At 50.2% G+C, this 18,962-nt stretch overlaps 1 protein-coding gene across 3 annotated transcripts; it reads right to left on the bottom strand.

Moving 5' to 3' along the window:
- Positions 1–7,870: 7,870 nt before the first annotated feature.
- TNFRSF6B (TNF receptor superfamily member 6b) lies at positions 7,871–15,210 on the bottom strand. Of its 3 annotated transcripts, none has more exons than XM_021527427.4 (5): positions 15,072–15,210; positions 14,391–14,467; positions 13,520–13,898; positions 11,199–11,393; positions 7,871–8,817 (listed from the first exon to the last, which is right to left on the bottom strand). In XM_021527427.4, the coding sequence occupies exons 2-5, from the start codon at positions 14,430–14,432 to the stop codon at positions 8,540–8,542; spliced, it is 894 nt and encodes a 297-aa protein (XP_021383102.1). In that variant the 5' UTR covers positions 14,433–14,467; positions 15,072–15,210; the 3' UTR covers positions 7,871–8,539. The 3 variants fall into 3 exon arrangements, with proteins under 3 accessions (XP_021383102.1, XP_085414288.1, XP_085414287.1); XM_085558162.1 differs by lacking the exon at positions 15,072–15,210 and adding an exon at positions 14,880–14,955; XM_085558161.1 differs by lacking the exon at positions 15,072–15,210 and adding an exon at positions 14,613–14,689.
- Between the last annotated feature and the right edge of the window lie 3,752 nt (positions 15,211–18,962).

Genomic DNA, 18,962 nt, shown 5'->3' with positions numbered 1-18,962 from the left:
TGTCTATAGATTTCCCAAAACCAATTTGAACAATTAATGAAGATAGGCTGAATTACCCCTGCCATGCAGACAGGTTCTAGGCTAGGTGACCTTTCAAAATTCACTTCTGGCACAGTTTTCTACTCAAATTTGCCTCAGATTTCTCTCCTGAGAAATAAGGGGGAGTGATGAGGTGCCAAGAACCTTTCCCCTCTTCTGAGCTCTTACAATGGATGCTAGAAAAACTTGAGCAGGTGCTTTTTACACTGGAATTTTATACCACCTGGAAATCCCATATGAAACATTCCTGGTGGATAACACCAGTTATTGTTTACCTGACCTTGGGCATTTCCTGCAACTTTGCTCTTGGGTTTTGTTCTTTGTGCTTCTGCAATCCCTAAGGGATTTGTTTCTCTGGTCCTCTGGTAAAACCAGCTTCCATGACAACTCCTGGGGGCTTTCCATTCATTTCTTTACACACACTCAAGCTTTTTTTGTTCCCAGACTCTGCCTTCATGATGATCTAGTCCCAGCTTTCAGCAGTGTCTGCTCTCAAATGACTTCACCTGCACAACTTGTATCCGATCACAAGCCTTCACCCATTATGTCAGAAGGGAGTGATGCTTAAAATTCCTGGTACGGCAACAAACGAGTACTAAAAAGAATCAGATCTCATGGAAAATGACACACATCAGATACAGAAAACATGGACAGCACAGTATGCAATAGCACTGGGGGAAAAAATTACCTAAAGGTTTTTATAAATGAGATGCTCGTCAACTGGAAGCAAGGAGAGGAGGAACATTGGCAGTTAACTACAAAGTGCTGGAATTCTGCCTGACATTCTTAAATGAATAACACAAAATCAGGAGGTAGGAGTCTCATTCCTTCTTGATCACACTTTTCCCTTAAAGCTGCTGCTGCTAAATCAAGTTTCAAAATTCCTATGTTGTTATGACAGTCCTCTTGAATACCACATTCCTCACATCTTTCTTGAGGCTGTGCAGTCCCACCTTTCCCATGTGTTACCCAAGGTAGCTGTGAGGGTGAGGCAGTGGATACATTCACTTCAGAACACAGAGGATCCTTTTATTGAAACAAAACCCTTCTGGACCAATATGTACTATTCTCACTAACATTGCTAATTCATGAGTAGTAACTTTGTGCTTGGTCCATCTTGTCTAGGCTATGCTTTTGCCAAGAAAGGTTGGACTAGATGATCCTTGAGGTCACTCCCAGCCTGGAATTCTGGGATTCTCTGATTCTTCATCATTGAAGAATATGTCCTTCAGCTGAACACATTTCATGCTAAGCATTTGGAGGAACTAACCCAAGCCTCTGACCCCATGTACCTTAAGCCATCTATATTCAGCACATACCAGAAGCACTTCTCTGAGGGCAAACTAAATTAACTGTAAAATTAAGTATATTCTTAAGTGTTTTCCTGAAACAGGAACCTCTGGACTTGTTTCTGTTGCATGGCAGTTCAGTTCATAGCCAGGAGCTCCTCTGCCAGTTCTCAGAATTTAGAGAAACTGGTAATATTTAATTGGAGATTTTCATTAGAATTTTTTCCTTCTTGTGTCAGACTCCCACAAAGAATTAAAACATTGTATAAGGCAGTCATAAGGCAGATTAAAGAATTTGCTGTTCCCAGAAGCTGGTGTTAGGCACAGCACCTCCTCACTGCCTGTAATAGTAACAGACAAAGGAATGTATGGGCAACTCAGTATTTCAGAGAAGCATTAAATACCCTGAGTTGGGAGCGGCCAACAGGAGTCATCGAGTTCAACTCCATGCTGAGCTTTTGCTGGGTTTTGTGACCAAGGGCTTTCAGAGGGCTCTTCTGCCAGGGGAACCAAGAGGACCTGGGGCATACCGGGGGTGTATCCTGCCCTGTTGAAAGATTTTCCTCCTCCAACAAAAACAAGACTGATTTTTAACTGAGATATTGGCAGTTACACATGAAACCCCCAGTACTGGCTACCAGCAGGGCTTTGCCCTGCAGGAACAGCAGTGGGGGCAAAGGCAGCTGTGACCTCCTGCAAAGGACAAAAACCAAAACCAACCAATCCCACACAGCAAGGATTAAGTTCTTCCAGGGCTGTACTCACATCCTCAGCATGGTGGAAATTTTGACAGCTCATTTCCATGCCATGAGAAGAGGCAGGATCATGGGATAGCCCACGGCACAAGCTATGAAAGACTAGTAAGTACCCAGTGAGTACATGCGGTGTGTCAAAGGGCAGGGGATCTCTGCAGACAAGAGGTGCTGAATCACCGGCAAGGCTGTTCCTCTGTGACATGACAGCACACAACACATGAAACTATGTGAAAGGAGAACTTGGGGTTGATATTCTCAGAGCTATTTTTTCTTTCAGGTTTTCAGAGTCATGAAATGGGAAATGTATACTCCTATTCTTATCTCCCAAGTTTCCCAGCTAAAGGGCTCTCAGCTTCTGGGAAGATCAAAAGAAGTTAAGTAAATCACCTGCCAAGCTGCAGTATCACAGAAGGAAGTGGAGAGAGACGGGAATAGAAACCAGGAGGAAGAAATCTGTATGATTTGACCAAGGCTGAGCAAGCACATTGGATCACGTCCCTGAAGCCAGTCTGAAATCCACATGCCTGAGGCTCAGCAGCACTGACCACCCAACAGATCCTTGCTGGGCTTGTGTCCTCACAGCAACAGCTGGGAAGTTGTCATTCCCTGTGTTTCCATAGGAAAGTGATTGAGTCTTCCAGCTCCACTCCCACATCACAGCTAAGTCACCACTCTACTGGAGCTCCTCCTGACCCCTCGGGGCCCAGACAAGCACAGGGTCCTGGGGCACTGGATGACACAGGGATATGCTTAGGTGAACAGTGACAAAGGATGCCACAACAAAGACCTCAATTCTCCCCACACCCACACGGCACTGTGAGGTCTGGGATCCCTAATACTGGTTAGTCACTTTGACACAGCCCTCTTTACCTAAACATTGTGTAATTATAATTGTTTTTCAAGAAAACAGAGTTGTTGAAGGAAGACTCCTGTTGACTCAGACAATAACACATCACGGGCTCATGGTTCTAAACAGGGAGAATGTTGTGTATGGATATTGTAGTTGTAGCTATGGCTTTGTTACTGAGAAAACTCTTTTCATTTAAAGGGCACCTTTATTAGTATATCCAAATTTTACTCAGCTAAGAGGAGGCAGTGCCCAGACCTGATCATTAGAGCCAAATACCTTGTGAGCAAGGTCAGGGGAGCCAAACAATGTCTGACCAAATAGAATCACAGTACATCCTGAATTGGGAGGGACCCACAAATATCTTCAAGTCCAACTCCTGGCCCCACACAGGACATACCAAAATCCCACCGTGTGCCTGAGAGCATTGTCCAAATGGTCTTTGAGCTCTGGTTCAGGCTTTGGGCTGTGACCACTGCCCTGGGGAGCCTGTTTTAATGCCCAGCCACCCTCTTGGAGAAAGATCTTTTCCTAAAATCTGACCTAAACCTCCCTTGACACAGCTCCAGCCATTCCTTCAGGTCCTGTCACTGGTCACCAGATAGCAAAGGCCAGTACTACCCCTGTGAGTGACCAGGGCAAAACCAAGCTGTCCTATGAAGGGCAAGTAGTGTCCCAACACTTGCTTGGAAGCAAACTCTAGGAAGAAGTGAAAACTACAGCACTGTGCTCTGTAACTATCCCTGTACTACCACTGTGCTCTGTAACTACCACAAAAAACCAAATCCAAGTTTTTTTTTAAAAGAGACAATTTCATGTTAGTACTTCTTTAGCTGCCTTTTAAATGGTTGATTCAGCACTACAGTATTGTATGAACAAATCTGTTGAGCACTAAATATTTTTGAATAATTGAATTTACTCTGGGAGACGGTGATAAAAGGTACTTTTGTCTGTTCTCACCTTACTCAGAAGCAGGCAGCAATAATTTTTGTTTTTTGGAAAATCCAATCCCAACACCTTTGGAATGTGGAACCTGGGAAGATCATCCCATTTCACAGAATCACAGATCAGCTTGAGCTGGAAGGGACTGTTAGGTTAGGTCTGAACAGTAACTTCTATTTGAGTTGTACTCGATTGCAGGTTAGTGAAGCTCACAATGTGAATTGATCATCTTCAATCTGTTTTTGAGTCTAAGCCTCAAGAAACTTCACAAGCATTGTCAGAATTATATTAATTCCTTATAAACCCCCACCCAGGGACTGCTTTACCAGCAGTCCTCACCTGGCCAAAGTGACACCAACTCATCATGGGGCTCCCTGGTCCTCATCCCTCAGTTCCCCCTGGCACCATTTGGGACAGGTCACCTGCTGTGCCTTCTCTTGCTTGCTTTTGGAGATTTCCCACTCTTAGGAAGCTCCTTGAACACAGAAAGGAGCAAAAATTATAAATTGAGGAGGGGCAGAAATGAGGGCAGGGAATCAGGTGAGACCCTGTGGGAAAAGATGTCCTGACATCCACGTTCTCTGCCCCACAGGCTGGGCTGCCCTGCACGTCTCAGCCCAGCCTGTTCCTGCTCTAGGATAGGACTGACTTCCTCAGGCTCACCTCTGCTTCTCCCACAGAAGCTGGCACTGTGCCCCTCTGGCCCTGGCACCAGGAAATTTGGTCCTACCGTTGGTTGACTGCTGTGAGGGATGAGTCTCAGCAGGGACAGCCTGGACACACACATAGATTTACAGCCAGAAGGGAAAACACTACCATCAGGAGGAAAACAGAAGTATGCTTCAAAATAAGATAAAATTGGCACCTCTGGAACAGTGATGGGAGAATACAAAAAAGTTTGGTGTGCATTAGAACTCCCTGAGTCCTCTCCCACAGAGCCTGGAGGGCTCAGCCCACTGTCAGCTGCTGAGCAACATGCATGAGAGTACCAAAATCTACAGGCAGGAGAGTGAATTTACATCTTGTGCATGACAGGGAGGCAGCCTCAGGGCCAAGAGGGCTGCAGACTGTTTCAACAAGATGAATTGTGTATTTGCCCTGGTTTCATCCTGTCACATCTCTCTGCACACCTTAAAAATTCCCCCACTCTTGTTTCCTCTATCAATCCTGGTTCTCCACCCTTGGAGACCCAGACATGAGCCAGCTATGTGTGAACACACTAGAAAAACTCCCTCTGACTCCTTCCACTCAGATTCATTCCAAACTTTGCAACTGAGGCAGAACCTGCAGTGCTCTCCTTGGATGAGGAGAGACGTGTCCCAACTGCTCCTGCAATGAGCAGGTTGGAAGCACGTCAGCTCCTGCTGCCAATGCTCCAGGGTTTGAGGCATCAGCACCAGCCTGAGTCATTGCCACACCTGTGGTAACAGGTGGCCAAGGAGCCCATGGCACCGACCTAACCCACCCTAGCACTTTAAACCAACCAGTGGTTTTGTGGGATTTTATCTGGGTTTAAGCATTCAACAGCAGGGAGAACCCTGACATGGAGAATAGCATGGGCTTGGCTTTTTATGTAGTGCTTGTAGCATTTGTAAAATTATCCTCTGAGTACTAAATATCTGAGTCATCCTGGAACAGCACTGCATCTACTTTTAGAGGTTACCATGTGCTCTCCTTTGCCACAGTTCATGAGGAAAGAGTCTCTTAAAGCATCAGGGGAAAGCTCACACTGCTGACTCTTGATCTTCTCTCTCTGGGCTTTGGAAACTTCAGGGGAAACTGAAAGGGATTTTTATCCTCTTAATGTCAATTAGCTGAAAAGGTGAAATACCTTGTGATGAAGCCACGGTTGTTTTGAGAGTGCTCACTGTGTGGTGCCCATCCTGGCTTTTTCAGCACAGCCCAGTTCCTGGAAGCCCAGCAGGATTCACATGCCAGGGTGTTTGGCCACCCTTATAAAGGTTAATATTTATCAGAAAAATCTTCCTCAGTCACCCTGCCTACAAGCCCACGTGAGAAGAAAATTCCATGTGCAGAAATTCCAGCTAACTTGGCAATGAGGGGAACAGGGCTGGGAGGAGACCTGAGGAGAAGCTGCAAATCCCCTGAACGGAGCATGATAACAACACCTGGGTGTTCAGGAGATACCCTGCCAGAGCAAATCAGGCTGGTGGCACCAAGCTAGGGAGCTGCTGGTGGCACAGGGCATCATTCCCTGCCAGCCCCTCGGTGCTGCAGTGGCCGGTGGCAGGGGAAGCCTGGCAGTGAGGAGAGCAGAGCTCTCTGACACAGGCTGGGCCATCTCATTATTTAATCCCCATCTCCTGCTTCACCGAGCTGAGCTCTGTGGTCCCCACTGCAACCTGCCAAGGCACAAGGGGGCCACACATGGTGTCCTGAGGAGGTTGGACATGGTGGACCCTCATTCAGTGTGGGAGGCAGTTCGTGCACTAACAGCTCTCCATTCCTGTTCCCCTTCAGAGCGAGGACTCCGAATCCTTCGTGCTGAGTCAGGATAACTGCAATGCAGCAGGATGGGAATCCCTCAAGGAGCTGCAGCCAATGCCAGAGGCTCTGGCTGCTCCAGCTTTCAACCCATCAGCACTGGGTGTCCTGCCTTGCACTCTGCCTTGGAGCAAAGCTTCAGTTCTCACAGTGCTCCAATGGAAACCCTCCTCATGTCCTGCCCCAGCTGCTCCTGGACCATGCCAGCGGCACTTGGCTGCTGCCAAGGGACTCAGAGTAAGTGACACTCGGAGACGGAGCTGCATCCCACGGGATAAAGCAGCTTGGGAGGACAGAGATCAGACATGGTAAAAACTGAACACTGGGAAGGGGAGTTCTGGTCCCCTGTGAAGCTCCTTAGCAGGATCTCAAGGCCAGACTTGATGAAGCTTCAAGGAGACTGCCAGGACTGAGGGGATTCCCAGGATCAGCCCAGGCTCAGCACACAGGCGTGAGTGCTCCCCTCAGCTGCTTTTCAGGCATTTGCTTCTCTTCTTCCCTGGCTGAACCGACCCAGAACAACACCAGGGTCGTTGAGCTGCTTCATCCTCAAAGCCCAAAATGGGTGAGACATTGCAAACCTGAGATCCCAGTTCAAGCCTGGGATCCTCAGTGGAAGCCTGTGGTTCCAGGCAGGTGTTAGCAGACATCCAGGGACTCCCGTGCTCTGGAGCAGTGAAGAGGCAAGCACTGCCCCTTGAGATCATTCCCTGTCATCCAGACTGCCATGGATTAACTTGTCACTGCAGCAGGAAGAGCCTGGGATGTGTCTGTGGGCAGCGAGGGGAGGGTAACATTCCCTTCTTCCCCCCACAGCTTCCTTGCACGGAAGAAGTGCGGGGGCACTTTTGCGTAGCACTCACTTCAGAGAGCTTTAAACAGCTCCAAGCCAGGGGAAAAGATCATTTTCTAAATTCCTGGCATCTGCTCCACTAAAAAAGAGCTATAAAAAGTCAAACTCATTCACCACATAAAATGTAGCTCTGCATCATCATTGCTACAGGCTGGAAAAAGCCAGAGGGAGTCAGTATTGTCTTGTTGACTTCCCTAAGCAACATCTGTTAAAAAAAAAAACTCCTGCAGTCAGCTCAACTGCCTCAAGGCCAGCTTTTGGCTGACTGAGCACATAGTCAGGTTTAGGGACAGAGCTGGGGCTCAGAGGGACATGGTTGGGCTGACCCAAGAGACATGAGTGTCACCCTGGCCACAAATCCCAGTGCAAACTGTCTGCATCCCGCTGGCACACAGCCTCACCATGGCTCAGGGGGCAGGGGTTGGCTGGGGGTGTGTGATCACAGAATTCCAGAAGGGTTTGTGTTGGAAGGGATCTTCAAGATCATCTTGTTCCAGTGCCCTGCCATGGGCAGGGATGCCAACATGTGGAAAAGCATGTGGGGAAAAAGAGACAAGGGGAAGCAGGGTCAGATACCACAGTCTGGGATTCCCAACATCACCTCCAGGTGAGACTAGGAAAGGACTCGGGTGACAGAGAATTGTATGATAAAATAACTTCTTTGGTTTCTTTCTTTAGAAAACATCTTTCACATGTGGTATAAACACAGGTAGTTAAGAAATAAATTTCAAGTGAGCTGTACCAGTGAGTCTGGGGTATCCTCCCCATTCCTGTGCCTCAGCACCAAACTCTCTTCTCAAACAAAAGCATGACAAAAAAAACCACAAGCAAATCCTCTGTGGAAAATACTGTAAAATTACTAAAACCCCCAACAAGCCCAAAGTTACACAGTTTAAAACAAAGCCAAACAGTTTTATATAAAGGGGACCATGTTCTTCCCCAGAAATAATGACCCTGGATGCAGGTTTTTCTTCTGATAAAATATTAATCCTTGCTGAGGTCTGGAAAATCAGTGCCCAGCAACTGGTGAGCTTCCAGGAGCTGGCCCTGCTGCTGGCAAGGGGATGCTGCTGCTTACACATTACATCCCATCCCATCCCATCCCATCCCATCCCATCCCATCCCATCCCATCCCATCCCATCCCATCCCAACCCATCCGCAGTGACACAGCTGCCATGGCATGATGCCACTCCATTGTTCATCTCTCATGCTGCTTTTCAAGTTATGTTTGGAAAGATGAATAAATTAATGAAGCCTCAGAAGATAAAAACCAAAACAAAGAGCACCCAAGAAGTCCAGTTCACGCTCTCAGGGCAGCTGGAAGCGCTTGCGGACCTTCTCCTCAATGGAGTGGAGCTTGACCACACGCAGTGCATCCAGCAGCTCCTTGGTGACTTCAGAGTCCTCCTCCTTCTTGTGAGTGAGGAAAGCCCGGAATTTCTCCTGGATGGCTGCCTTGGTCCATGCTGTCTGCTTCTTTGGAGAGCGCTCCAGGATCTGCTGCAGGCGCTTCAGCTTCCTGACGGGGATGTTCTGATACACCACAAAGTCTATCATGGCTTGCTCGCAGTCATCATCTTCTGCGGCTGGTGGGGGAAACAGCCCAGGGGTTAAAGGGACATGGGACAGCAGGGCACAGCCCTGCCAAGCTTGTCTGTGGGACATCTGCCCAGGGAGCTGGTGAGTGCCCCAGGCCTGGACGTGCTCAAGGCCAGGTTGGATGGGTACTGGAACAGCCTGGTCTAGTGGAAGGCTGAACTTCCTAGCAGTGATGCACCTTGTGTGGGGCAGTTGGAAAACAAGGTACATAGGAAAGTCAATAGGTACATTCACCTTCTACAACTTCTGTAGAAAGTCAATGCACCTATTCAATGCTCCTCCCCATCAGGGAATAGAGGAAAAACACAGACAAATCTGAAGCAATTGCAGTAACTATTTACACATTCTTTTTTTCTGAAAGTTTCTGTTTTCCTCCACAGATTTGTAAACCTTGTAACAGGACCAGACCTAAGCACAGACCCAATCAAGGCGCTGGGATGGGACAGATCTGGCCTCAGCTGGTGGAAGCTGCTGGAGCGCATCCAGAATAAGGAATGAAAACAGAAAGAATTTTCAAGAGGCCAAGGCCAAAGGATTACTCAATCAAGGAGAGATTAGCCCAGTTTCATGCCATTGCAGACAGGGAACGGTTTCACTGGTTATAGTGGAGTGGGCTGAGCTCCACTGCTCAGGCTCTGCCTCTCCAGCAGGCTCGGCTTGATGATGAGCAGATCCTTGTGTGCCTCCTGACAGGAATCATAATAAACTGAGTTTAAAAAACCCTTCAGCTCTCACTGCTGGGGCCTCCTCCCTCTATAAATACCTGCAAAGGGCTGGTGTGGCTGCGGGGGCCGGTGCCTGACTCACGTGCTGCCAACACTGCTCTGACCTGGCCATCCCCCACCCCGGGACTGCGTCCCACTGGTGACGGAGCTCTCTAGTCTCTGTGTCAGGATCACACTCCTGGCAGGGAACTCGTGTGAGTCAGGCTGTGTAAGGAGAAATCGCTGTGCTGGTGGTGCCAGGAGAGCACAGAAAGGTGAGAGCTGCCTGGGGGGGGAAGCCTCCATGTTCCCTTGCCACAGAGGAAAACCTTTTAGAGCCATGGGATGTCCTGAATTGGAAGGGACCCACAAGGTTCATTGAACCCAAGTCCTGGCCCTGCGCAGACACCCAAAACCCCTATAACTCTCCTGACAGCTTTGGCCATGAGCACTTCCCTGGGGAGCCTGTTCAGTGCCTGACCACCCTGTGGGTGAGTTTCATTAACGCTTTTCTACCAAGCTTCATTCTGATGAAAGAATGACATTCTTTCACTCCAGAACAACCTCCCCTGGATGTGATGAGGTCCTCATTGCTTTTCAGATTATCAGGACATGGCACTGTGATAATGTCATCCAGGCTCATTTTCCCATTAAAGGTTGGACCAGATAAAATTTCAAAGTCCCTCCTATCTTGTGCTCTTCTATGGCTTTATGACTGATTATACTTTTGGAAGCATAAGGGTGAAGCTTTATGGCTGATTATATTTTTAGAAGCAAAAGGGTGAAGGGACACTGCCATTCAAACCAGTCACATGAAATTAGTTTTCCATGTCTGGATCCTCAGGGTGGAACAGGTGGTTCCAAACAGCTTCAAGCCTCACCTCAACTGGCATCAGGCCCTTGGGATGGGTTTGGGGGCCTTTGAGGTGTTTTTTCTGTCCCTTTCTCAATCCCTAACTTGGGGTGGGAGCATGTTACAAAGCACCCTCTGCCCTGCACCTCTCCCCTGTTCTTTTGCAAAGAAAGGTTGAACCAGCTGGTCCTTGAGATCCCTTCCAACCTGGGATTCAGGGATTCTCTGATCTGTGCCACTAGCTGCTCCTGCCCAAGCTTGCACCTCTGCCATGGCTCAGCACCACATCTGCACCGTCAAGGTGACGTGTTTGACACCACATCTCCTTTTACACCTGATGGGTCAAAATCCACCCAACACCAGCTCCAAGGAACCTTGGGCTCTGCTCCACCCAGCCTGCACAAGACGTGGCTGCCATAAAAGTTTCCAGAAAACATGTGGTGCAGCCAGGCAAAAGGAGTGCAGGATCTGTGCCAGCAGCCAAGCTGGGTGCCTCAGCTGCTAAAACTATCCCCTGTCCCAGCACTCCCAGTTGTCCCTGGAAAGATCCAGCAGGATTTCACTGTCAGCTCTTTGTTCTCACTGTGCAGTGACTGTTGCTTAAGTCCAGCACCCTGTCTTTGCTCTATGGGACTGACACTGGACAGAGATGAAGTGAGACAGACTATTTTAGCCATAATTATTATTAATTATGACTCACTCCATGCTTTTACAAGCCATTTCACCTCATTTGCATCTAAGTAGGAGAAAGTGAAGAAGTTTGCCCTCACCCTGGCAGCATCAGTCCTGACACGCTGTGCCCGTGGCTCACCTGATCCCTCTGTGCTGTTGCCTCTCCCCAGTCTGCAGGAGGTGCAGAGGGTGTCGTGGTACTTGTTGCCCTGCACGTTGGTCACCTTCCCCTGCTTCTCACAGTCCTGGTGTGGCTGGCATGGATTGGTACCGGAGTTGGAGGAGAAGAAGCCATAGGGGCAGTCATGGCACTGGGTGTCCTCAAAGGGGGTACCTATGCGTGGGGAGACAACAGGACTGCCAGGGGAGAAGCTGGCACAGGAGCAATCAGCAGCTGGGGAGGGATGTCAGACACCATTTGGGCGTGAAGGGGAAGTTTTGGAAATGATCACTGTCAGCATCTCCCCTGGGAATTGCATGTCCTCTTGTGGGGCAAACAGCATTGCTGCCCCACTGTGCTGATAAATTGTCAGCAGCCCACAGTGTAAGAGGACAACCAGAGGACATCTCATCTGCTGTGAAAAGGCCACCTCCCAGGCAGGAGCCCGCAGCCAGGCTGGTGGCTGAGCTGCCAAAGCAGCCCTTCGGTTCCCAGAGCCCTTTTCCCCAGAGCCAGAGGCTCCCGACCAAGTGAAAGTAAAAGTCTCTGTGGAGGGGAAAGCTCAGCTGCCCTTGGCCACGCTGTCACTGCTCCCCTGGCTCTGGGTCAGCGCTTCCCTTGTGTCACAGGGCTGATGCCACATGGGCAGGATCGCACCGAGCAACATTCCCGTTCCCCGGGAGGGGAGGGGAGGGCTGGGGGGAGGCAGATTTCCCACCCCTTTCACCTCCTCCTCACAAATCAAATTACAAGCAGTTCCTATGTGTTGCCACCACCTTTAGGTTTCCCCAGGAGTCTGATCTTTCAGGTCCCTCCCAGCCCAGACCATTCTGTGATTCTGAGGCACAGCCATAACCCCCAGCACCTGAGCCACTATTTACAAATGGGAAATCCCAAAGAAATTGATTTGCCCGGGGGGATCGAACAAGGATCAAAGCCCTCATCCAACCCAAACAGCAGCAAACTCTGCCTACAGCCCCCAGCCCACACCTTCCCCATCCAGACACCAGCACTGGCAGGTCCAGGGCTCTGCCCACCACCCTGGACACTCGGTCCTTGCTGTGGTGTTCAGGTGGCTGGGCTGGGGGACAATCCTCCCCACACAACAAGCCATTTGCAAAAAATAAATAATAATTACAGAAAAACAGCTTCTCCTCAAATGCCCAGCTTGCTTGCATGGCTCCTCAGTCCTAAAGCCAACCCTCCAGACAAATTTAATGTTTAATTTCAAAGTGCTTCCCTGCAGTGTTTGGAGATCTTCTTCCCCCTCTGCTGTGTTACTCCATTTTGTCATGTCCTATGGAAAATTAAACCCCAAATCTCAATCATAAACATCAGCTGAAGTCAACAGATATTTTCCCTCTGGCTGGTGAGCCTGGAGCTCTTCTGTGCCACACATGGAAGGACTTCAAAAGACTCCATGCTTCAAAAGCCTCCATATCTCAAAAGCCTCCCCGCTCCAAAGTGTGAAGCAAGATACTGCTGGGCTTGCTGGTGCTGCCCACACTGGTTTGCTGTCCCCTGCTGTGGTTTCCAGGCAGAGCCTGGTCCTCAGTGACTGATGAGTTTACACACATTTGGAGCAATTAAAGGACCAGAGAAATTAGTACTGGGGAAACAACGGGAAAATAAATCTCCTAAAATACCTTGGGACTTAGATCACACAAGGGGATGGAATCTCAGACTCAGGAGTCGAAACAAAGTTGTTTTTGTGGATTTGGAACCTGGCTGCGTGTCCACTGTGTGTTTTCAACACAGCCTCTCCAAACCGCTCAATGAAAAACCACAAAACTGGCCCCAGAGCTATACAGATTCCCCAGCCCTGCCCTTACATCATCAGCCACCTTCTTCAGCCTAATTAATCAGCATTCTCAGCTCCCGGGCTGCCTGTGCAAGGAGAAGGGAGCTGATGAATGGTCAGGAGCAGCTTGGACCTTCCCACCTGCCTGTGGAAAAGGGCCAGTGGCTCCAGGGATGGCCAAGTCACAGCCTGGCTCTGCCTGCTGTGGCAGGTGAGGCAGGTAGCCGGGGTTGACACATCCCAGCAAAGTGTGCTGCTGGGGATTTCAAAAGCTTTCAAAGTGATAGCCGGGGAAAAACCCAAGTAAATTCCTCCTTGGAAAAGAAGCAGAAGCACGCTGGCAAGGATGGCACTGTGCCACTACCAGAGCTAAAAGGGAATCTGTCAGGCTCTGGGCAAGCATTGACTGCTGTACTTGGCTGCTGTATTTTTCCTTGATTTTTATCTCCCGCGGAGATTTTGGGGCGTGACAAGGATGGACGGCGCCCGTCTTACTTACCCGGCTTCGCGACGCCGGAGCCCGGCGGGCACTCGGAGTGCCTGATGCAGAGCTCCATGTTCGAGTAGTAGCCCTGCTGGCACTGGCAGGCGCGGTTGTGCGTGGCATTGCACTGCTGCACCTCCACCTGCTTCTCCCCGCAGATGACGTTGCAGTAGCGGCACCTCTCCAGGTAGTTCCAGTACTGAGTGTAGTGCAAATCCGGGCAGGGCTCGCACTTGGTGGGTTTGTCCCTGGAGCAGTGCTGTGCCACGAAGGTCCCCGGCGGGCACTGCTGGCAGGTGATCCTCTCCCTCGTCACAGCATCCTTCCACTGGTACGTGGGCTCGGCACCGCAGGAGAGCTCAGCCAGCAAAAGGAGCAGAGGGGGGAGCATCCACTACGGCAAAGACAGCGCAAAGAGCCTCAGCTCATCCCCAGGCAGAGGCGGGAGCAGCAAACGCGGCTGCTGCTGTTACAGAACTTCTTATTGTTGTAGATACAAGAAATTGCCCTCCCTCCCTGTGCTGTTCCCAGCCCAAGCACCAGCTGCTGCCCTCTTTTGCCATCCCAGCTGACAGAACATCCTTCCCAAACCCTTTTGTGGTGCTTTCAGAATCCAGCTTCCCTCATTCAAACCTTGGAGCAGCTCCAGCACGTTGCCCTCTTTCACCCCAGTCAGTTCCCCACCGCTGCAGGAAAAGACACCTTTGCAAACCAAGAAACAGAAGGGCTGTTTTCCAAACCAGCAGATACAAAGCGTGCTCCCTAGGACCTTGAACACTTTTTGGAAACCCAGATGCTCTGGATAGGACTGATCCCGGAGCTTGCTGATCCTCCCTTTCCTTTCCAAAGCCCACGTGCCCAGCCTGACAAGCAGAAGATCCATTACCTTGGATGGATGCCTCAAGCTCGGCACGTGGCAGGATGGCATCGCTCCGAGGGCTTCCGAGCGCCGGGATCAGAAACCTGGGGAGACAGAGAGGGTTCCTCAGGGCTGGGCCGGAGCTCCTGGCTGCAGCAGCAGGTTCAACCCAGCCGGCCAGGGTAAAAACAGAGGGAGATGGGGAAGGGCTGATAAGGAAGGGCTGTTGGGAAGACTGGGTTTCCTCGCCTCTTTCTTCCGAGTCAGCCCTTCCTCCGAGGGAGATGCCGGCTCTCCCCAGCGCAGGGACGGAGCGGAGCCTTATAGCGGCTGCGGTGGGAGGCTCTGGGCACCCCCGCATCCACCCACAGCCAGTGGACTCATCCAGGGAGGGAAACCAACCCCAGCCCACCGCAGCCGACAGGGAGCGGGAGCTGGTGGGGAAGCAGCCGAGGTCTCCCTTTCCTCCCCTATCCCAATCCCATCCCTCGGGACCACCGGCTCCGCTCACCGCACCTCCGCCTCGCACCTCCGCACCGCGCCGCTCCCCGCGGCCGGCAGCGCCTTTATAGACCGGCCCGTAGGAAAGACCCCTCTTGGGGAGGTGACATCGTGACATCGCTGCTCCATCCCGGCCCCCCCGACTCCATCCCGGCCCCCGAGCCCTTCCCGATCCCCCGCCGCGGCGGCACCGGCGCCCTCTCTCACCCGAGCGCCGCTTTCGCTCTCGTTTCTGCAGTTGCCTCTAAAAGTGGAGCTTTCAGAGCAGTGAAGTTCGTGTACCTGTGTGGAGGAAGGAGGCGAGTGGGATTCCCATAGTTTTTCAAAGCGCTTTAAGTTTTACAGGGGGTTGGCGAGAAATCGTTTTCTGGCAAGGGGAAAGGCAGGGAAATCCCCTTACGAACGTTCTGTTCCCCGGCTGTAAGTGCCACATAACTTCCCAGTAACAGCAGCTGCCTCTCGCTGGGAGTTTGCCCCGTCAAAGGCAGCCCCGAGGGGCCGATTCTGCCTGTGGCTGCGGGCAGGGAAACCAGCGCTGTGGGGAGCATCCCTCCGGCCCTGCGCAGGGGCTCCGGGACCACACCCCACCCCACTCCCCCTCCGAGGGCACTGACCCTGCCAAAACAGCCCCACGGCCAGCGCTTGGGCTCTGCGTTCCTAAAGCTCCGAGCTTCGACCCTCTCCCTTCAGGAGCGCCGAGATTGACACCACCTCCAGCTGTAACACTAAACACGAGTGCCTTTCATGGCACCGCAACATCCAGCAGCTCAGGAGGTCAGCACTTAAATCCCTGACAAGTGACAGTGCCCTGAGTCTTGGACCCCAAGGATTCAAATGAAAACTGAACTCAGCCTTGCAGGTACAGCCTTGGCAGACCATGTGCTCCAGTGCCTCGTTCAAGACATGGGACTCCTGCAGTTTGTCCTGCCCTGTCTCACCAAATTCCCTCTGAGCAGACATTGCTGAACAGTCAAAACCAAGCCAAATGCTCAAAAAGCAAATGCAAGTCTCTGCAAGGGTGACGGAACCACAGTGAGGACCTGAGAGGATGTGGAGGTTTTTCTGCTCATGAGTCAGCAGCCAGCTCCTCTTGCAGATCACTACAGAGAATTAAAAATTCTGTATCTGCCTTCTGCCTCTTGCTTCCAGCTTTCAGCCACTGGGGCTGCGGATGGAGAATCTCATGGATTTTATTCTGAACACTCTTAAAGATCAGACCTACAAGAACTAAACACATCATTCACCAAGAAAATCAAACCCAGTTCTCCACTACCCAGAAGGAGAAGGAAACCACAATGGTCAGAAAGAATCCAAAGCTCCTTCCAGTAAGATCAGTTTCCACCCACCTTGGTTAAAGAAAATTCTCTGTCTCCAGCAAGAGCCAAGGAGGGGGGTCAGTACTACAGTCCAACAGGGGCTGGGCTGTGTTATTTGCACTTTACACAGAACAGATGATGGACTGATTTTCACAGGCCACTCTAAAGTGGATTTTCACTTTACTGCTCCTTTATCTCGATCCCCTGTGGCTGTGCAAAGTAATCCTGATGATCTGTAACTCATTTTGACAATAATCCCTGAGCCAAGAACTGCTGCTTTGTCAGTGTGCATCAGCTCAGTAATTAATCAGCGAATGTCTCAGCCTTGCCCTGGTACTGAGGCACAGCTCCTTGATGGTTTTTTGGGTGAAACTCACCACTAGACTGGATCCAGTAGAAAGTCCTGCTCTGGGCTCTCCCACCTGGAGAGTTTCAGTGGGATCCCTTTGCCTGAGGCTTGACCACCCAGGAGCTGCAGAGCATTTCCTTCTCCGCAGGCAGAAACACAATTAAGTTTTCCACCCCTGGATTTCACATGGAACCCACAAGGTGTATGAAACACCAGCAGGTGGTTTCATCCTGAATGGCAGCTGCTGGCAGTCCCTGTGTCCCAGCCATGCCCCTGCTGGGATGGAAACTGAGTCTGCAGCTCCTTGCTGCACTGTGATGCCTCATCAACAATTATTTTTGTTGTGAATTCGATAATGACAAAAATGTGTCAGATGGATGCTGCTAGAGAGCAAAACACAACGTTAATGGGACAGAAAGGGCTTCCCCAGACAACTTCCTCAGACTCCAACATCTGGTGGAACAATGACCTTTGATTAATCTTTGTCTGTCTGTTCTTTTGTTGGTCCAACAAACCTCCCAGAATTGGTTTATAGGTCACTGTCTGATTACCAGAAAGCAGCAACACAACTCACTACTGACTGACCAGTGGAGGTAGCATGGAAAAGGAATTCAGCATCATATTGCCATGGCTCTGACTTCACTTCTCTGTACAGGGCACAGTTTCACACTCCAGGGTGTAAAACTCCAGCAAGCACCTTCCAAAACTGCTTTTGCAGAATAAGATTTCTTGTTACATTCATAGAAAATTCTGTTAAGCAAAGAAATCTCTCATTTCCCATCAGTAACCACTTTGCTAGTCAGAGACAGGGCTCATCTTTTTCCTGATGAAACATTTTGTTTTGCAGCTTTTGGTCACTTTTGTGAGTCCTCTCAGTTTTTTTGGGGGGGAGAAAAAACCGGCAGGAAAGGTTTGTTCAATGACACACCACAATGCTCCACGTCTAGTCATAGCACTGCAAGGCAAGGGCAATCAAAAACTCAGTATCTACTTCCTTCATGATCTGTCAGTCATGTGTCATTTGCTTCTGAAAATCAGCAAGGAGTGTCCAGGACAGCTTTCTGTCCCACCAAGCCATTCAGTAATTTGCATAAATTCTTCTAAGCATCTAAACTAATAAAGAGTTTCTGAAACAGTATTCTCACTTTCTGTTCCTTATAATTAATTAACGGTCCTTGTCTTTCCTTCTTGTAAATTCAATAAGTTTCAGATGACAGAACAGCCCTGACTGCTGGGGACCCTCTTCTTCCAGGTCTCACCGAATCACAGCAGGGTTTGGGTTGAGAGGGACCCACAGCTCATCCAGTTCTCCCATCTCCAGGACCCATTAGTGTCCATCTGTCCTGGCCCAGCCACCAGCAGCAGGGATGGATTCCCAGATCCACTGCAGTGCAATTCCCACTGCACCAGAAATCAGCACCAAACCCAAACCAAAGCCATGTGCACTGGCAGATGGACTGGTGGGACAGTGTTTCAGAGCTTGTCTGGGGGGCTCAGCTGGTGAAGGGCAGTGACTGCAAACCTCTTCAGCAAGATAATCCTTCCTCTGAAGAGTAAGAGATGAACAGAAGGAGTCCCCTGGACAAAGGAATAGAATGTCCTGGGTGAAAGGAGAGAAAAAGCCTCGGCAAGTTTTCCTTTCAATGTAAGAAAGACAAGGAGCTACTGGAGAAGATCCAGCAGAGACCACAGAGATGATGAAGATCCTGGAGCATCTCAGAGGAGGAGACACAGCTGAGCCTGGTCAGGCTGGAGAAGGTTCAGAGGGGACCTCATCAATGCAAATATCTCCAAGGGTGCCAGACTCTTTTTATGTCCTCAGCAACAGGACAAAGGAGCAAGAGCCAGAAACTAAAACTCAAGAATTTTCACCTGAATATGGGGAATAGCTGGAACAGCTACCCAGAGAGGCTGTGGAGTCTCCTTCTCTGGACATTCCAAACCCACCTGGATGCATTCCCAGGTCCCCTGCTCCAGGAGACCCTTCCTTGGCAGGGGGCTGGACTGGGTCATCTCCAGAGGTCCTTTCCAACCCCAACCATTCTGTGACTCTCTTGGAGGCACTGAGATATTCTCAGCATTGTTTCTCTGCCCTGTCTCAGAACAGAGGATCCCCAGGGTGGAACAGTCCTCATACTAAAACAACTCCAGGAAAAGGCACAGCTTTAAAACTACTTTAGCTGAGGGGAAAAAAAACAGCATCGTAATATTTGTCCCAGCCAACCCCTTTCCAAGCATGTGGGGCTAATCAACCCCACAATAATTTTCAAGTATTTCCTTCTGTCTTGCTGGTTCTGGCTGCATTTTTGCAGCCCACAGCAGCTAATTCCCATCAGCAAACCCGACCTGAGCTGTGGTGTCACTGCCCCTGAGCTCGCTCATGGCTGTGCTGTGGCTTCCCTCCAGTGGCACAAGCAGCCAGCTGCAGTTTCC

This window comes from Lonchura striata, chromosome 20 (assembly GCF_050655825.1).
Source record: "Lonchura striata isolate lonStrDom1 chromosome 20, ASM5065582v1, whole genome shotgun sequence".
Lineage (NCBI taxonomy): Eukaryota > Metazoa > Chordata > Aves > Passeriformes > Estrildidae > Lonchura > Lonchura striata.
Note: the sequence above shows the minus strand (reverse complement) of the source record. Positions and strands in the feature narration are given on the sequence as shown.